The sequence below is a fragment of the Struthio camelus genome, chromosome 2, assembly GCF_040807025.1.
Source record: "Struthio camelus isolate bStrCam1 chromosome 2, bStrCam1.hap1, whole genome shotgun sequence".
In the NCBI taxonomy this organism is placed as follows: domain Eukaryota; kingdom Metazoa; phylum Chordata; class Aves; order Struthioniformes; family Struthionidae; genus Struthio; species Struthio camelus.
In genome coordinates, this window is record NC_090943.1 from 1,393,434 (window position 1) to 1,411,883 (window position 18,450).

Sequence of the window (18,450 nt, forward strand, 5' to 3'; positions counted from 1 at the left end):
TGCCCCATCACCATGCCGTGACCCATCTCCGTACGTCACCCATCACCATGCTGTCACCCAGTGTCCTGCCATCACCCACCACCATGCTGTCACCCATCACCATGCCGTGCCTCATCTCCGTGCATCACCCATCACTATGCCGTCACCCAGTGTCCTGCCATCACCCATCACCATGCTGTGACCCATGACCATGCCGTGACCCATCTCCGTGTGTCACCCATCACCGTGCCGTCACCCAGTGTCCTGCCATCACCCAGGAGCCTGCTGCCACCCAAAATCCCACTGTCACCCAGCACCCCCCCATCACCCCGCTGTGACCCAAAACCTTGCTGTCACCCAGCGCCCCGCCGTCACCCGGGGCCGGCACCGGAGGGGCGCAGGGTCGCCGGTGCCGGCGGCCGATCCCGGGCCGGGGGGGGGGATCCCCGCACCGAGGATGCCGGTGCCGCTGCGCCGGGGGGGGGGGAGGCGGCGGCGGCGGCCGGGGCGGGGGGATCCCGGCGGCGGGTCCCGGTGCGGCGGCGGGCGGAGCCGCCCAGCCCGGCCCCCGGCCCGGCCCGGCCCCCCGGCGGCGGCGGCGGCGGCGGCGGGAGCGGGAGCGCGGGGCGCGGGCGGAGCCGCTCGCTGCCGGTGCGGCGGCGGCGGCGGCGGTGCCGGTGCCGGTGCCGGTGGCTCCGTCCATGCCGCCATGGCCCCCGCGGCTCGCCGGCCCCGCGCCGCCCTCGCCCTCCTCCTGGCGCTCGCCGCCCTCGGTACGCACCGGCGGGGGGGGGGGGGGAGGGAGGCGCCGCGACGCCACGGGGAGGGACCGCGGGGGAGCCCGGCGGCACCGGCAGCGGCTCGGGGATGGGGGGGAGCGGGGGGGCCGCTGCACCCGTCGGAGGGCCGGATCCTGCTGCGGGGGGGGCCGGGGGGGGCCGGTTGCCCTGGCCGGGGGGGGGGTCCGGATGCTGCTGCAAGGGGGGTCGGGGGGGCCGGTTGCCCTGGCCGGGGGGGGGGTCCGGATCGTGCTGCGGGGGGGGGGGGGCCGGAGGGGGCCGCAGCCCCTTGCGAGGGGAGCGGAGCTGCTGGTGGTGGGGGGGGGGGGGCAGTGTGGCTGGCGGGGGGCCGCATCTCGGCGGGGCGTCGCGGGCGGGATGCCGGGGGGCTGCGGGGGCGGCAGGGGTGCTGGGGCCGGGGCGGCGGGGCAGCTTTGGGCCGGGCCGTGCGCGTGCCGGGGAGGCGGCGGGCACGAGGGGGGGCGGGTGGGATGAGAGGCGGGAAGGCCGGGGCGCGGGGCGGCTCCTGACGCCTCTCGCGCCCGCAGCACCCGCCTGGGCCGCCCGAAACGCCAGCCGGGCCGCGGGCAGGGGCTGGCCGGCCTTGCCGGAGAGCGGCGGCCCGCAGCGGGCCCTCGGCCCCAGCCATGCCCCGCAGGCCGCTAACAACGGCACGAAGCCCCGGGGGCGCCCGGCGGCCAGCGCGGCCCCGGCGGGCTCCCGGCTAGACCCCCCCGGCCGAGGGCCGGCGGCAGCGACGGAGCCGGCTCCCGCCGCCACCGCCGCCGGCGTCTTCCCGGGCGCGGGAAAACCGGCGGCGCCGTTTCCCACGGGGCCGGGCGACGGCGCCGAGGCCGCGCCGTGCGCCGGCTGCCCCGGCCAGGGCGACGGCGTCGACGCGCTGCCCCCCGGGGCCGGGCCGGACAGCGGGGCCACGCCGCGGGTCCCGGCCGGCGACGAGCTCGGCGACGCCACGCGGAGCCCGGAGGAGCCCGGCAGCGGCCAGGTGCCGCCCGGCGCGGGGCACCGGGGCGTTTTGGAGGGGCTCACAACCGCCCCGCCGGAGCCCCCCGAACCGGCGGCCGCCCCCGGCGCGGGGCTGAGCACCGACTCGGCCGAATCGGAGCTGCTGCTGGCGGCCGGCGGGCAGGCGGCGCGGTGGCCCCCCGCCCCGGGCGCCCCGACCCGGGACTCGCAGCCTCTGGAGCGGTGGCCGGCCGCATCCAGCCCGGCCCCGGCCCAGGGGGCTGGCGGCCGCACCGACCTGGCCTGGCTGGACACCGAGGCGCCCATCACCGCCGCCCTGGGCACGGCCGAGCCGCCGGCGGGCCAGACGGTCGCCGAAATCCTCGACGGCGACTACTACGAGCTGCTGGAGGGGGGCGAGGGGCCGGCGGGCGGCCGGGCGGCGGGCGGCGCGGCCACGCCGTGGGGTCTGCACGAGCTCTACGACGACTTCACGCCCTTCGACGAGGCCGATTTCTACCCCACCACCTCCTTCTACACCGACGGCGACGAGGAGGGCGAGGAAGACGACCTGGAGGAGGAGGAGGAGGAGGAGGAGGAGGAGGCCGGGGGGCTGGAGGACGAGAACGGCCGGCGGCCGCCCACCCCGGCCCTGCCCGGCGGCCCCACCGTGGGGCAGGAGCCCCGGCCCACGGGGCGGCGCGACGCGGTCCCGCCGCCGCCCGCCGTCGTCTCGGGGGGCCGCCCCGCGGCGCCGGGTCCGGAGCGGGGGCTGCCGGCGGCCGGGCCCGGCCTGGAGAACGGCACCGAGTGCCGGAGCGGCTACGTGCGGCACAACGGCTCCTGCCGCTCCGTGTGCGACCTCGTCCCCAGCTACTGCCACAACGGCGGCCAGTGCTACCTGGTGGAGAGCCACGGGGCCTTCTGCAGGTGAGCGCCGGCCGCGCGGCCCCGGCGGCTGCCCCCCTCCCCAGCGGCAGGGCCCTGCAGCGGGGGGGCACCGCGGCCACCACGGAACCGGAGCGGGATGTGGTGGTTGTGCTGCATGGGTTGACGCGCGACGGTTGCATTGCACAGGTTGAGGTGTGACGGTTGTGTTGCAAGGGTTGAGACAATGGTTGCACTGCACAGGCTGAGGCGTGACGGTTGCATTGCATGGGTTGAAGTGCAGTGTTGCATTGTAAGGGTTGAGATGACGGCTGCGCTGCACGGGTTGACACACGACAGTTACATTACATGGGTCGAGGTGTGACGCTTGCGTTGCATGGGTTGAGACAATGGTTGCACTGCACAGGTTGAGGTGTGATGGTTGCATTGCATGAGTTGAGGGATGACGGTTGCGTTGCATGGGTTGAAGTGCGGCAGTTGTGTTGTAAGGGTCGAGGTGTAATGGTTGCATTGCAAGGGTTGAGACGGTTGCATTGCACAGGCTGAGGTGTGACAGTTGTGTTGCATGGGTTGAAGTGCAGCATTGTGTTGTAAGGTTGAGACGATGGTTGCGTTGCACGGGTTGAGGCACGACAGTTGTGTTGCATGGGTTGAAGCGCGGCAGTTGTGTTGTAAGGGTTGAGACGACGGTTGCGTTGCACAGGTTGAGGCGCGATGGTTGTGTTGTATGGGTTGAAGCGACATTTGTGCTGCACAGGTTGAGGCACAACGGTTGCATTGCACAGTTTGGCATGTGCCAGTTGTGTTGCGTGGTTTGGGCTGCAACGGTTGTGTTGCACGGTTTGAGCTGTGCCAGCTGTGATGCACGGTTTGGGGTGCGAAGGCTGTGCTGCATGGTTGGGGGTGTGCAGCTGTGCTGCATGGTTCAGTGTGGCTGTGCTGCATGGTTCAGGGTGTGCCATGTGGCTGTGTTGCACGGTGCGAGATGTGCAGCCGTGCTGCATGGTTCAGGAGGTGCAGCTGTGCCGCATGGTTTGGGGTGTGCAGTGTGGCTGTGCTGCACAGTGCAGGGTGTGTGGCTGTGCTGCATGGTTCAGGGTGTGCGGTGCGGCTGTGTTGCACAGTATGGGGTGTGCAGCTGTGCCGCATGGTTCAGGGTGTGCGGTGTGGCTGTGTTGCACAGTACGGGGTGTGCAGCTGTGCTGCATGGTTCGGGGTGTGCGGTGCGGCTGTGTTGCACAGTACGGGGTGTGCAGCTGTGCTGCATGGTTCAGGGTGTGCGGTGCGGCTGTGTTGCACAGTACGGGGTGTGCAGCTGTGCTGCATGGTTCGGGGTGTGCGGTGCGGCTGTGTTGCACAGTACGGGGTGTGCAGCTGTGCTGCATGGTTCAGGGTGTGCGGTGCGGCTGTGTTGCACAGTACGGGGTGTGCAGCTGTGCTGCATGGTTCAGGGTGTGCGGTGCGGCTGTGTTGCACGTTTTGGGGTGTGCAGCTGTGCTGCATGGTTCAGGGTGTGCGGTGCGGCTGTGTTGCACAGTACGGGGTGTGCAGCTGTGCTGCATGGTTCGGGGTGTGCAGCTATGCAGCATGGTTTGGGGTGTGCCAGCTGTGCTGCATGGTTTGGGGTGTACGACTGTGCCACACAGTTCAGGGTGTGTGGTGCAGCTGTGTTGCACGTTTTGGGGTGTGCGGCTGTTTTGCATGGCACGGGGTGTGTGGCTGTGCTGCACTGTTCAGGCTGTGTGGCTGTGCTGCACAGTTCAGGGTGTGCGATGCACCTGTGTTGCACCTTTTGGGGTGTGCCGGCTGTGCTGCACGGTTCAGGGTGTGCGGTGCAGCTGTGCTGCACAGTGCAGGGTGTGTGTCTGTGCTGCACAGCGCAGGGTGTGCCGGCTGTGTTGCATGTTTCGGGGTGTGCAGTGCGGCTGTGCTGCACGGTGCCGGGTGTGCGGCGATACTCCGGCGGGGAACGGTGTTGGGACGCGGGGGACGTGCCGGCTGCTGTGCCATGAGGGCTGGAGGTGGCCGACTGTCGCGGCCACGTGCCCGGGACACCGGGCGGCTGCCCCGAATCCCGCTCGCCCTCGTGCCCCCCTGTCCGCCGTGCTGTTGGCCATCTCTCTCCCGTCCCCATTGCTGAGCCCTGCAACGAGTTCGCCCGTGCTCTGCTCCCATCCGGCTCGGCTCCCCAGCAGTTGGATGCGGGGAGGGTTGGGGGGGGCGCGTTGCAGCCTGGTCTCGCTGTGTCCCCCCCCCCAACCCCTCCTGCACCACTGGGGCTTTCCCGGCCCCGGCGGCGCCTCGGTGGGAATTAGGTCAGGGCCGGCCGCCGGCCCCGCGCTAATCGGCCCCCGGCAGATTGCGCCGCGGGAGGGCCGGGGTGGCGGTGGGGGGGGGGGGGGGGACACACGTGTGGGGTGCGTGACGTGCATCGCGCCGCCGGCACGGCACGCGTCCGGCGCAGGCGTTAGACGTGCGTGGATCGCCCGGCGCCCCCCCACCCCGTGCAGCCTGGATGCACCCTAAATGCACCCTATATGCACCCTATATGCACCCTGGATGCACCCTGGATGCACCCCGGATGCACCTCTCGCGGGGCGGCCGGGCGCCGGGGTGGAGGGCGGGTGCCGACCGGCCGCCCGCTCGCTGCCTCCCCGCGCAGGTGCACGGCGCAGGCCTACACGTGGCACAAGGGCCCGCGCTGCGAGGCCGTCGTCACCGACTTCCAGGTGCTGTGCGTGGCCGTGGGCTCGGCCGCCCTGGTGCTCCTGCTGCTCTTCATGCTCACCGTCTTCTTCGCCAAGAAGCTCTACCTGCTCAAGACGGAGAACAGCAAACTGCGGCAGACCAAGTGAGGGACGGGGATGGGGATGGGGATGGGGACAGGGACGGGGATGGGGACAGGGATGGGGACAGGGATGGGGACAGGGATGGGGATGGGGACAGGGATGGGGACAGGGATGGGGACAGGGATGGGGATGGGGCTGGGGACGGGGCTGGGGACAGGGATGGGGCCAGGGCCAGGGATGGGGATGGGGACAGGGACGGGGACGGGGACAGGGATGGGGATGGGGATGGGGCTGCGGATGGGGATGAGGATGAGGACGAGGACGGGGACAGGGATGGGGATGGGGACAGGGATGGGGATGGGGCTGGGGATGGGGATGAGGACGAGGACGAGGATGGGGACGGGGATGGGGACAGGGACAGGGATGAGGACGAGGACGGGGACGGGGACAAGGACGAGGACAGGGATGGGGATGGGGCTGGGAATGGGGACAAGGATGGGGATGGGGACGGGTACAAGGATGAGGACAGGGATGGGGACAGGGATGGGGCTGGGGACGGGGCTGGGACGAGGATGGGGACGGGGACGAGGACGGGGACAGGGACAGGGATGGGGATGGGGACAGGGACGGGGACGGGGCTGGGGACAGGGACGGGGACGGGGACGGGGCTGGGGACAGGGACGGGGCTGGGGCTGGGGACGGGGATGAGGACGAGGACGGGGACGGGGACAGGGATGGGGATGGGGACGGGGACAGGGCTGGGGATGGGGACAGGGACGGGGACGGGGATGGGGATGGGGATGGGGACAGGGACAGGGATGAGGACGAGGACGGGGATGGGGACAAGGACGAGGACAGGGATGGGGATGGGGCTGGGGACGGGGACAAGGATGGGGATGGGGACAGGGATGGGGCTGGGGACGGGGCTGGGACGAGGATGGGGACGGGGACGAGGATGGGGACAGGGACAGGGCCGGGGATGGGGCTGGGGATGGGGATGGAGACAGGGATGGGGATGGAGACAGGGCCAGGGCCAGGGCCAGGGACAGGGATGGGGATGGGGACAGGGACGGGGATGGGGACAGGGACAGGGACAGGGATGGGGACAGGGACGGGGACGGGGATGGGGACAGGGCCAGGGACGGGGATGGGGACAGGGACAGGGACAGGGACGGGGACGGGGACAGGGATGGGGACAGGGACGGGGCTGGGGCTGGGGACAGGGACGGGGACGGGGACGGGGATGGGGATGGGGACAGGGACGGGGCTGGGGACAGGGCCAGGGCCAGGGACGGGGATGGGGACAGGGACGGGGACGGGGACGGGGATGGGGACAGCGCCGCGGACCCGACCTCACCGCTCTCCTCTCCCGCCGGCAGATACCGCAGCCCGTCCGAGCTCCACAACGACAACTTCTCCCTGTCCACCATCGCCGAGGGCTCGCACCCAAACGTAAGGCCCCCCCCGCACCTCGGTGGCATCCCGGGTACCGTCCTCGTCCCCCCACCCCGCTGCTCGAGGAAACCCTCTTTTCGCTAGGGGGGGGGGGGTGGGTGGGAAAAAAAACCAACCCAAAAAACCCCGTGCCCGTAATTACCGCTCTCCTAATGAGACAGAGCAACCCTGTCCCGGCTGGAGGCGAGCAGCTTCCCCAGCGCCAAAGGGCTGCGGCGTGCCTCGGTTTCCCCAAATCCTGCCCGTCTGCGCAGGACGAGCCCGGCGCGGCCCACAAGCCGCAGGAGTCCCCGCGGCGCTGCGGGAAGGACGAGGAGCCCGAGGGCGGCAAGGGCCGGCGGGACGGCGCCCAGGCCAACTGCCCGCAGAGCGAGGCGGCGTAGGAGCCGGCGAGGCGCCGCGTCCGTCCGTCCGTCCCCCCAAGACCCCTTCCCCGTGTCTCTCCCCGGTTCGGTATCGCTTCCCCCCCCTCTCCCCCCCGGGGCATGTTTTGGTGCGGGGTTTTTTTTTTTTTTTTGACAGGGGGGTTTAAAAAAAAAAAAAAAAAGACACCGTCGCCGCCGACACCGTCACCGCCGCCGCCAACACCGTCACCGCCGACACCGTCACCCGAGGGTGCCCGTTGGGGCCGGGTGGCGTCATCGGGGCGCCGCTCCGCGCCCGTCGCTCGGGCTAGTGCGACGCTGTGATTTCTAGACCTTTGCTGCTGGGGCGGCCGGCCTCTTTTTTTTTTTTTGGTATTTTTACCCTACTTTTTTGTTGTTTTTTTTTTGGAAATACGAGTTAAAACAAGGGGGGGAGGGGTTAAAAAAAAAAAAAAAAAAGGGAAGATCCGGGAATAAAACTTTTTTGTTTGTTTGCTTGTTTGTTTGTTTGCAAGTTAAGCCCGGTGGCCGGCGGCGCCTGCGCTCTCGCGGCCGGTCCCCCGCCGGGACGCCCCCCCCGTCCCGCGCGCCGGGTTTCCCGCCGCAGGGAGGGGACCTGTCTGCCGAATTTCTTGCGGGAAGGGGGGGGGGGGGGAAAAAGATTCGCCACGTCTAATCGCTTTTAACCGGCGAGGACAGCGGGCAGCTATTAAATTTAAATGCTTGGGTGGTTTGCCGGCAGGGGAGGCCGCCTTTTGTGGCTGGGCAAGGGCTGGCACGGGGGCCGCTGGCCGGGGGGCTGCCCGCTCCGGAGGCCCCCGGACAAGGCGGCCTTTCTTTCCTCCTCGTGGCCGGCCTGAAAGGAAAGGGAGAGGGGGGGCAGGAGAAATAGCCGAGGAGCGCGAAAGGGTCCGAGCGGCGGCTCCTCGGCACGTCCGCACGCCGACCGGCCCCCCCCCCCCGACCCCCCCCGGCCCCCCCCCGGCTCCGGCCGGCGGTTACGGCCGCCCTTCCCGGAGCGAACGCGAGCTTCCCCCCCCCCCCCCCCCCCCTTTTTGGGGGAGTTTTTGGGCTGGCGATTTGTTTCGGTGTCGGGAACGCCTCCTGAGCGTTTCGCTGCCTCTCGAAGGATCCCCCTTAGGTGCCTTTGGGCACGATCCCGTTTTAGCCGCGTCGGGTCCTGGCTTCCACCAGCGCGTGGTCCGGGCGCCCTCGACGGCAGCCGGCGCCCGCAGGCGCTCCGGTTGCTGATGTCCGCCCGTGGTCGGATGAATCCCACCCTTGCTGGCCCACCTCCAAGCCCTCCTGCCTCCCACGATCCCAGGCTACGTAGGGTCAGGCTTGTAGGACTGTCCCTGAGCCCTGCTGACCGGTCCGGGTCAGCCCCGAGTGCCTACCACCGCCATGAGAGGAGGTCAGGAGCACGGGCCACTCCGTGGGGACCAGAGGTGGACAGTCGGGTCCTTTCAGGAGGAGATGCGTGGTGCAGGGCAGTGCGGGGAGCCTGCAGGAGCTACCGTGCCAACCCCAGGGTCCGCCTGCCCTGGCGGGGCTGCCTCCTGCCTTGCGCGGCTCTAAGGGGAGCCCTTAACCTGGCACGCGCGTAGCCGGAGAGCACTGGGATCGCAGCGTTTCGCGAGGGCCTATACCGATTACCCCGTTAGTCTCAGTCTCACTATAACCGGGAGCGAAGGCAGCGTTCAACTGACTCTGCATTGGGTTTAAAGGGAGGAGAAAAGCAAAATCCTCTTAGCCCTGGTAAACTGTAAAATGCTCAGAGTGGGAAAGAACAGCTGTGCGTTTGCTGGTGCTAGTGAACCGCTTGGGATAGCTGTAGCCCCGCTAGCCCTCGGGTCTCGCTGGTTTTTCTATCGCGTTGGCCAGCACGTGAGTTTGGTTGGCTGGTTCTCTCGGCAAGCGAACAGAGCAGGGCCCAGGACCGTCCAGCAGGCGCTTGGCAAGCGATGGTGGCGAGCTCCTGGGGACAATGCAAAGCGGAGGGAACAGCGAAAGGCCAAATGCCTCCGATTTGGCGGTAACCGGGGGAAGAGAGACGGATTTGAAACTTAAAGGTGGGAGGCAACTTGGCCAAGACTGAGCATGGAGTGACCAAGGTCACAACCCCTACGCGGGGATGCGGAAGAAAAGGAAACTAAAGACAAAGGACCCTCGGAAGGCAGGCTGAGAAACGCCGAGAACTGGTAAGTAAGATCTCATGGGAGGCGCATTTAAAGGTGAAAGGAGTTAAGGAAACTGGCAGTTCTTCAAAGAAATGATACAAACACCACAAATACAAGCTATCCCAATAGGAAGTGTAGTAGGAACCAGCTTGGCTACCTCACAAGTTCTTCACTGACCGCAGACTCGAGAAAAAAGTTCACAGAAAGTGGGAACTAGGTCAAATTACTAAGGCCAATTATAAGAGTGGCATAAGCATGTGGGGACAAAATCAGAAAGGTCAAGGCACAAATTGAGATGGAAATAGCTAGTATCATTAAGAGCAACAAGAAAACACTACATCAGTAGGGGAATGAGCAAGGGAGTCTTGGTCTGGACCCAGAGAAGAAGGAAGGCTGCTGACAAAAGAGTCTGAGAATCCAAAGTTTTTACTGTTTTTTTTTTTTTTTTTTCAAATGAGCCTTTAAAAATGTCAACTACAAGCAGACGTCTATCGAAATAAATAAGATACTATGATCTCAGCCCAGTGCGTGTTAACTGCAATGAAAAAGAATATTAAGTAGCATACATAGGTAAGCTGGGTATTTTCTGAACTTCGTCTTACGGCACTTAGAAAAACAGCTAAAGCCACTTCAGATCTATCGGCGCCTGGTAGAAACCCCAAGGGCTAGATACGGTTTTACAAGACTGTGCCCAGTTTCGGGCAGCCCATTGGAGAAGGCCCGGGAGAGCGCAACAAGAAAGCCCAGAGATCCAGAAGACATGGCCTTTGAGGCATGGACGAAAGGAGTGGGACTGGGGAATTTGGAGAATTGAAGAATGAGGGAGAGATGAGAACAGTCTCCAAGGATGCAAAAGCCTTCTCGGAAAAGGGAGCGAACAAGCAGTCTGTGGGCCTATGGTGGCACAGAAGAAGACAACAAATGACGAAAGTCAGCGGCCCAAAGGGACTGTTCAGAGAGGCAGTAGGAAATACTTCTGAACTGTAAGGAGAAAGAAACACAGGTGCAGACCGCCTGTGGAGGGTGGGCAAGTCTCCTCGCAGAGGTCTTCAAGAGCAGGTTAGGTGGCTATCTGTGTGTGAGGCAAGGTCTGCTGACTCTCCTAAACAGCGAGGCTGTGGCCTAGAGGATCCCGTGGGTCCCTTTCAGCTCTGTTTTCTACGATACTCTGTTTTCCAGCACACTTCTCAGCACGGGCAGAACTGGGGCTGAAGTGAGTTTGGCCTCTGCAGCTGGTAGACACTTTACATCTGATCTTTTTTGTCTCTCTCTTTTTTCCCCCTAGGATATCTCAACTCAGGAATGTTGCTCAGATCTGTGTATAATATTTGCGCTTATTAAATTAATTAGAACTAATTTTGCCGAAGCACCTAGGAGTCCCAACGCGGAACGAGGATCTCATTTTGCTAGGTGCTACGAAAACACAGCACAAAAAATATGGTTCTTGCTTCAGAGAGCGCACAAGCTTAACTGCAAGGCAAGAGACAGCAGATGGAGACAATCTGTTGGACAGAAGAGCACAAAGAAACAGTGAGACAATACTGGCTGGCGTGGCAGGCTGTGCATTTTGATGATCGATGAGCCAAACCTGTTGGTTTTTTTTTTTGTAAACATTGGAAAAGGAAAGATTTCAGGAAGAGTTTGAGAGCAGGTAATGGCGTTCTTCTGGAGCTGCTTGGCGTGAGCTCCTCCCGAGGGCAGGGGGCACGGGGGCCCTGGGAAGCCTGCAATGAAGGTGCCCGTGTTATGTGTCTGAACGACAGGCCAGCCCGCGGCGTCGAAGGGCACTGAGGAAGGAGAGCAGACAGGAGATCTGGAAGAGAGCTGAGAACTCGACCTTGCCGTGAGATTGTCTCACAGGTCTGGGGTGACATTTTGGTTGGCCGGGAAGACTAGGATCCAACTGACCCAGCTTCAGCTCTTTAAAAGACAGCTGCCCAGTCCGTCGCTTAGGCTCCTTCTGTAGTCAGTCGCTGGAGTGAGACAGGCGCCTGCAGAGGACTGTTGGTCCTGTCTCACAGGCGGTGCAGCCAGGGGTGAGCTCTGAACCTCGCCGTCGCTCACAGCCTGCAGAGCGAGCTAACCGAAACGAAACCCCAGCATTCAGGGAGCTACACTTCTGCACGGTGAACCAGGCCAAAGGCGCGGACACGGAGCAGAAGGGGGGTCTCTGAAGTCATTCCTGTCGTCACCAGGCTGCTGAGGGTGTGTCGTGTATGGGATCGGCAGAAATAGGAGAAGGCAGGAAAAGAAAAGAAAAACGGGAGCAGTGAGAGAGCGCACTGCGAGCAATAGCTGGGAGGACAAAAAAGCGCTGAAGAGGTGATTGAAGAGGCTGGAAGAGAAGCAGAACGGGCCAAAATGCCGAAAAGGGTCAGAAGGGGATGAGAGGTTGAGGAGGAGTGTGACGGGTGAGGGGAGAAAGGTGGATGCGAGGGGCGGGGGATCTGGGAGAGAGCCAGGAGGAAAGCCGAGGACCAACCGACCACCTGTATCCACGAGAGGAGAAAGACGGCGTTTTCCCTGGCTGCTTTGATGCCGTTTTGCTTGCAGCCATCCCCTGGACGTCGCTGGTTCCCTGCTGAGATGACTTTGCCGCCTGAGCCCTGCTGTTTTCAGCATATTTCTTGGTGATTTTTTCAGTCTGCGCTGGAAAGGGCCTGGGGACCCCTCATGGAGAGCTAGCAGGTGTTTCACTTGGAAATGGAAAAGTGAATTTTAAAGGTGACCCAAAATTGGAATCAAAACATTTTTTTTTTCCTGCTTTATGAATGCAGTAAGTTATTCTTCACAGCCACAGGCAATTAGCAAACAAGTCATGGTTAAATGTAGCAAGGGATGTTTAGGCTAATCATTAAGGGAAAGTGTCTGAAGTGGGGATAATGAGGCACGGGAAAGAGACACCGAGAGACGGTGCAGAGAGTTTCTAAGAACAGGTTGGACAAACATCTGCCGAGAAAGATTTAAGCTGAGCTGACTTTTTGCCTGGAGGCAGGTGTTGCTCTACCTACATGACCTCTCCGGGTCCTTCCAGTCTTAAGCGCAGTGATTCTGCGATGCTTCTGCCTGTTTATTAGCCGAAATGTCAGGCCTTCCCTTCCGTCCTTCTGCCAGAGTTACTGGCGCTGCAAAATCGGTTTATGAGTGCCTCTTCACCGGGGGCAGACAGACCCGCCATCCTTGATCGTTTCCTCCTACGTCTTTATTAGTTGCTCCGTATAGAGGCCTCTATGTTTAGGCAAATTGGCAAAAAGTAAGATTTTAAATCTGGCAGAATAAGAATCACTGCCCTTCGTAGTTCTTTTCTCGGTTTACCTTCTATTTCTTCCCTCCCAGTCCTATCAGTTCCCATAAAATCTTCCAGGATGACTAAGACCTAGATATAAGACTAACAGCCCCCCCCACCCCAGTTGTCTTAGTGGCTTGGTGGCTTTCTGTAACCAGCATAAGGAGAGGTAAAAGAGGGAGACAGACGCACTGATTTTTGTTATGCCTTTTTCCTTTCTAGGTGCCTTTTTAAAGGCAGCTCCGAAGTCCTGGCTTTCTCACAGCCCGCTCTGCGCTCTCAGATATCTAGATTTCTAGTTCTTTTCCCTGCCTCCTCCTCGTCCCTAGCGAGCGCCTTCTCCCTGCAGCCCGTAGGAATCGCCAAGAAGAGGCTTTGTAAATACCTGCTCTGGCATTTTTGCTCATTTGCCTATAGGCAAGCTGGGGTGGGGGGGAAAAAAACCCCACGGCAGATGTTCATGCCTCGCAACTCCCAGTCGCTAGCTCAACACAAAGAAACCGGTTTTCCTCTAGTTTGCCTATAGAAAAGAGCTGCAGTCAACGGCAGAGGGGCAAGGAGAGAGGTTACGGCAGGGTGAGCAGAAAGCCGCCTTTGAGTAATAGCGACAATGGCAGGAGCAGGCAGCATCCGCGTCCCGAATAATAGCGCTGCCTTCCTCGCTCAGCTCCGGGCTCCCTCTTTCTACTCGCTGTCACGGGGAGGGAGCCGCTTGCGTCGCAATTCTTCTCAAACTCGGGCTCTTGCATTTCTTCGGAGGAACTCAGCACCTGGCTCAGCCCATCCATTATTCTCTCCAGCTGCTTTTTGCCATGTCACAGCCCGAGCGTTGAGCCGGCTGAATCGATCCCCAGCACACAAGCTGAGTTAAAGGGACAATTTGCCCATTTCTTTTCTTACCCTGCCATTGACTCCGCACAACATCTGCTCTCCTATTAACCTTTCCTGGCCTCAAAACACTAATGGTCTTTCATGACTTTTAAGCATCGCTAAAGCATCTCAGATCAGCAACGACGGAGCGACTTGCAGGCAAGCCAATCCTCCCACGTCGCTATGCTCCTTTTGCAGTTGTGCAGTTTTACTTGCGCATTAAAATCCAACGAGGTGGGCACAGCCGTGAGCAAGCCAGGCATCTCCGCCGGCAGAAGTGGAGAACCGAGGCAGGGAAATCAAAGCGTCCGTCTCCTAAAAATCCTTTCGCATATACAACATCGAGGAGCCCAATACTCTCAGCTAAGCTTCCCTGCCATGCTTTGGGGCACTACCACAAACACCACGAGATGAATCGGTTTTGATTTGCTGAGTTGCTTTTTTTATATATACCATTGGTCAGGAACTGCTTTTTAGCCGCTGGCGTGACACAGTCTAGCAGCTTGCTTATAGGCAGCATCGTTACCCTATGGATGCCATACGGCTCCACGATGCGATACCGACGGGGTTGGCTGCCTTGTAAATAGTTGCAAATAGGCACGAAGCAGATGGAAGGGAAGGGGAACCAGCTTTAGCGGCAGAATCCTCCCCGCCTTAGCGCGGTAACAAGTCCCGAAACGTGAGAAGGAATATATTAAGAAGGACAAGCCGCACTGTGAGAGATGCAGCTGGACTTTGCCTGCGTTTTTGGTCCCCTTCCCGGCGGAAAAAAGATTTGGATCTTGCATTTCAGTGCAAGGCGCTCAGAGCTCTGCAGCGCCTGCAGGAGCCGAAAGGGAACCGCTACAGCGAGAGCAAGGCGCAGACGTGGGACGGCACAGGCAAAAGGTGGTCTGAAACCGGCAGGTTTACTAGCGTACGTAGGTTTAGGGCTGCCCTATAGAGAGCTCCCAGGTAGGACCGTCTCCTGGCTCGTCCCCGTCTCCCGAAGGGCAGGGAGGGAACCAAGGCTCCGGCTGCAGCAGCGCGGAGCTGCCTACCGCACTCGCCGAGACCGGACCCGGCTTCCCAGCGCCACGAAAGGCTAGCGAGACAAAAGCGAAGCGGCTTGGCCTTTTTTAAGAAGCTTTCCGCTAAAGCGTTGACAGAAATGAAGCCATCAAAGGGCGAGAGAGGAAGTCCTTGCCCGGCTAAATAACTGGTTAAACGTCAGGAAGCAAAGGACTGAAAGAAATGCCGGGAAGGCAGGTTACCAGCAGGGCATCTCAGCCCTCCGTGCTGGGACCCAGCATACTCCTGAACGCGCTCCGCAGGGGGTTAAGAATGAGATGCTACCGTATCTCATAAGAATACAGAAAATGAGGAGAGAGGAACAACTGCGCCGGCTCAACCAACCCGACCGGGGAAAGGGCGGGTGAAACAAGCCCATAGCTGGTGTTCCCACAGCCGGTCTCCCGGGCGCCAGTAACGCGCAGCTCAGGGACTTCCAAAACCAGTGGTGGCCTTCAGCTCTCCCTCGTCCATGGACTTGTCCCCTTCTCCTATCCCTTCACCCCCCCCCCCCGGACCCATATAAACCGCCAGCATTGGGCATCTGGGGTGCTGAGGAGCCCCACGTTAACCCGGCAGGCGCGTGGAGAGCCAGCTCCTTCCTCTTGCTTCGAGGTGGCCGTTTACCACCACCGTTGGCTGCTCCCCTAACGCTCACAGCGGCCGAGCGGGTGAAAAGTCAGTCCTGGCGCGTCGTCGCGCCACACCGCCGGCGACGTCCCGACCCCTGAGCTGGGGGCTCCTCACCGAGGCGCTTACCAAGGCTGGCGTAATAAAAGGGCAAAGTACCGCCAGTCTTGGGGGGGGGTGGGTGAGAAAAAAAAAAACCATGCAAAATCCAGCACCTGGGCAAATGTAAGGCGGCGGCACCGGGCGCCGTTAGCTGCCGCCGCGCGGCGATGGAGGCACAGCGCCAGCCGCGTCCTCGGGACACAGCGGGCAGAGACTGGACAGGCCCCAGGGGCAAAGAGCGGGGAGGGGGCGGCGGGGGGGGCGGGAGCTGCCGGCGGCGCCCAAGGTGGGGCTGGGGCCCGGGGTGTGGGGTGTAGGGGTGCGGGTGTGAGGGTGTGGGGGTGTATGTGTGTGTGGGGGGGTGAGGGTGTAGGGAGATGTGAGGGGTGTGTGTGTGTGTGAAGGTGTAGAGGGGTGTATGTGTGTGTGAGGGTGTGTTTTTAGGGTGTGTGGGGGTGTGTGCGTGTGTGTGGTGTGTGTGTGTGTTTAGGGTGTGTGTGTGTGTGTGAGGGTGTGGGTATGAGGGTGGGTGTGAGGGGTGTATGTGTGTGTGAGGGTGTATGTTTAGGGTGTGTGTGAGTGTGTGGGGGGTATGTGTGAGTGTGGTGTGTGTGTGTGTGTGAGAGTGTGGGGGGTGGTGTGTGTGTGTGTGAGTGTGTGTGTGAGAGTGTGGGGGGTGGGGTGTGTGTGTGTGAGTGTGTGTGTGTGGTGGGGGGGTGTGAGTGTGAGTGTGGGGGGTTTATGTGTGTGAGTGTGTGGGGGGTGTGGGGGGTGTGGGGGGTGTGTGTGAGTGTGAGTGCGTGTGGGGTGTGTGTGTGTCAGTGTGTGGGTGGTGAGTGTGAGTGGGGTGTGTGTGGGGGGTGTATGTGAGTGTGAGTGTGTGTGTGGGGTGTGTGGGGTGTGTGAGTGTGTGTGTGGTGTGTGGGGGGTGTATGTGAGTGTGAGTGTGTGTGTGGGGTGTGTGGGGTGTGTGAGTGTGTGTGTGGTGTGGGGGGGGTGTATGTGTGTGTGAGTGTGTGTGTGGTGTGCATGGTGTGTGTGTGGTGTATGTGAGTGTGTGTGTGGTGTGTGTGGGGGGTGTGTGTGGGGGGGTGTATGTGAGTGTGAGTGTGTGTGTGTGGTGTGAGTGTGGTGTGTGTGGGGTGTATGTGAGTGTGTGTGGGGTGTGTGTGTGGGGGTGTATGTGAGTGTGAGTGTGTGTGTGGTGTGTGTGGGGGGTGTGGTGTGTGTGGGGGTGTATGTGAGTGTGTGTGTGGTGTGTGTGGTGTGCGTGGTGTGTGAGTGTGGTGTGTGTGGGTGTATGTGAGTGTGAGTGTGTGTGGTGTGTGTGTGTGGGATGTATGTGAGTGTGAGTGTGGTGTGTGTGGGGTGTATGTGAGTGTGAGTGTGTGTGGTGTGTGTATGTGGGATGTATGTGAGTGTGAGTGTGGTGTGTGGGGGTGTATGTGAGTGTGAGTGTGTGTGGTGTGTGTATGTGGGATGTATGTGAGTGTGAGTGTGGTGTGTGTGGGGTGTATGTGAGTGTGAGTGTGGTGTGTGTGGGGTGTATGTGAGTGTGAGTGTGAGTGTGTGTGTGGTGTGTGTGGGGGGTGTATGTGAGTGTGAGTGTGGTGAGGGGGGTTTATGTGAGTGTGAGTGTGGTGTGGGGGGTGTATGTGATTGTGAGTGTGAGTGTGTGGGGGGTGTATGTGAGTGTGAGTGTGAGTGTGGTGTGTGTGGGGGGTGTATGTGAGTGTGGTGAGGGGGGTTTATGTGAGTGTGAGTGTGGTGTGGGGGGGTGTATGTGAGTGTGAGTGTGAGTGTGTGTGGGGGTGTATGTGAGTGTGAGTGTGGTGTGTGGGGGGTGTATGTGAGTGTGAGTGTGCTGTGTGGGGGTGTATGTGAGTGTGAGTGTGAGTGTGAGTGTGGTGTGAGGGGGTGTATGTGTATGTGAGTGTGAGTGTGAGTGTGTGGGGGGTGTATGTGAGTGTGAGTGTGAGTGTGTGGGGGGTGTATGTGAGTGTGAGTGTGCTGTGTGGGGGTGTATGTGAGTGTGAGTGTGAGTGTGAGTGTGGTGTGAGGGGGTGTATGTGTATGTGAGTGTGAGTGTGTGGGGGGGTGTATGTGAGTGTGAGTGTGGTGTGTGGGGGTGTATGTGAGTGTGAGTGTGGTGTGAGGGGGTGTATGTGAGTGTGAGTGTGAGTGTGTGGGGGGTGTATGTGAGTGTGAGTGTGAGTGTGGTGTGTGTGGGGGGTGTATGTGAGTGTGAGTGTGGTGTGGGGGGTTTATGTGAGTGTGAGTGTGGTGTGGGGGGTGTATGTGAGTGTGAGTGTGAGTGTGTGTGGGGGTGTATGTGAGTGTGAGTGTGTGTGGGGGGTGTATGTGAGTGTGAGTGTGAGTGTGGTGTGTGTGGGGGGTGTATGTGAGTGTGAGTGTGGTGAGGGGGGTTTATGTGAGTGTGAGTGTGGTGTGGGGGGGTGTATGTGAGTGTGAGTGTGAGTGTGTGGGGGGGTGTATGTGAGTGTGAGTGTGGTGTGTGGGGGTGTATGTGAGTGTGAGTGTGAGTGTGTGGGGGGTGTATGTGAGTGTGAGTGTGCTGTGTGGGGGTGTATGTGAGTGTGAGTGTGAGTGTGGTGTGAGGGGGTGTATGTGTATGTGAGTGTGAGTGTGAGTGTGTGGGGGGTGTATGTGAGTGTGAGTGTGGTGTGTGGGGGTGTATGTGAGTGTGAGTGTGGTGTGAGGGGGTGTATGTGAGTGTGAGTGTGAGTGTGTGGGAGTGTATGTGAGTGTGAGTGTGAGTGTGGTGTGGGGGTGTATGTGAGTGTGAGTGTGAGTGTGTGGGGGGTGTATGTGAGTGTGAGTGTGCTGTGTGGGGGTGTATGTGAGTGTGAGTGTGAGTGTGGTGTGAGGGGGTGTATGTGTATGTGAGTGTGAGTGTGAGTGTGTGGGGGGTGTATGTGAGTGTGAGTGTGGTGTGTGGGGGTGTATGTGAGTGTGAGTGTGGTGTGAGGGGGTGTATGTGAGTGTGAGTGTGAGTGTGTGGGAGTGTATGTGAGTGTGAGTGTGAGTGTGGTGTGGGGGTGTATGTGAGTGTGAGTGTGGTGTGGGGGTGTATGTGAGTGTGAGTGTGTG

At 61.5% G+C, this 18,450-nt stretch overlaps 1 protein-coding gene across 1 annotated transcript; it reads left to right on the forward strand.

The window, feature by feature from the left end:
- The first annotated feature begins 688 nt into the window (after positions 1-688).
- CSPG5 (chondroitin sulfate proteoglycan 5) lies at positions 689-7,658 on the forward strand. The gene is made up of 5 exons (XM_068934306.1): positions 689-752; positions 1,307-2,654; positions 5,275-5,463; positions 6,781-6,853; positions 7,111-7,658. Exons 1-5 carry the CDS (start codon positions 689-691, stop codon positions 7,237-7,239), a joined length of 1,803 nt encoding a protein of 600 aa, XP_068790407.1. The 3' UTR covers positions 7,240-7,658.
- The last annotated feature ends 10,792 nt before the right edge of the window (positions 7,659-18,450 follow it).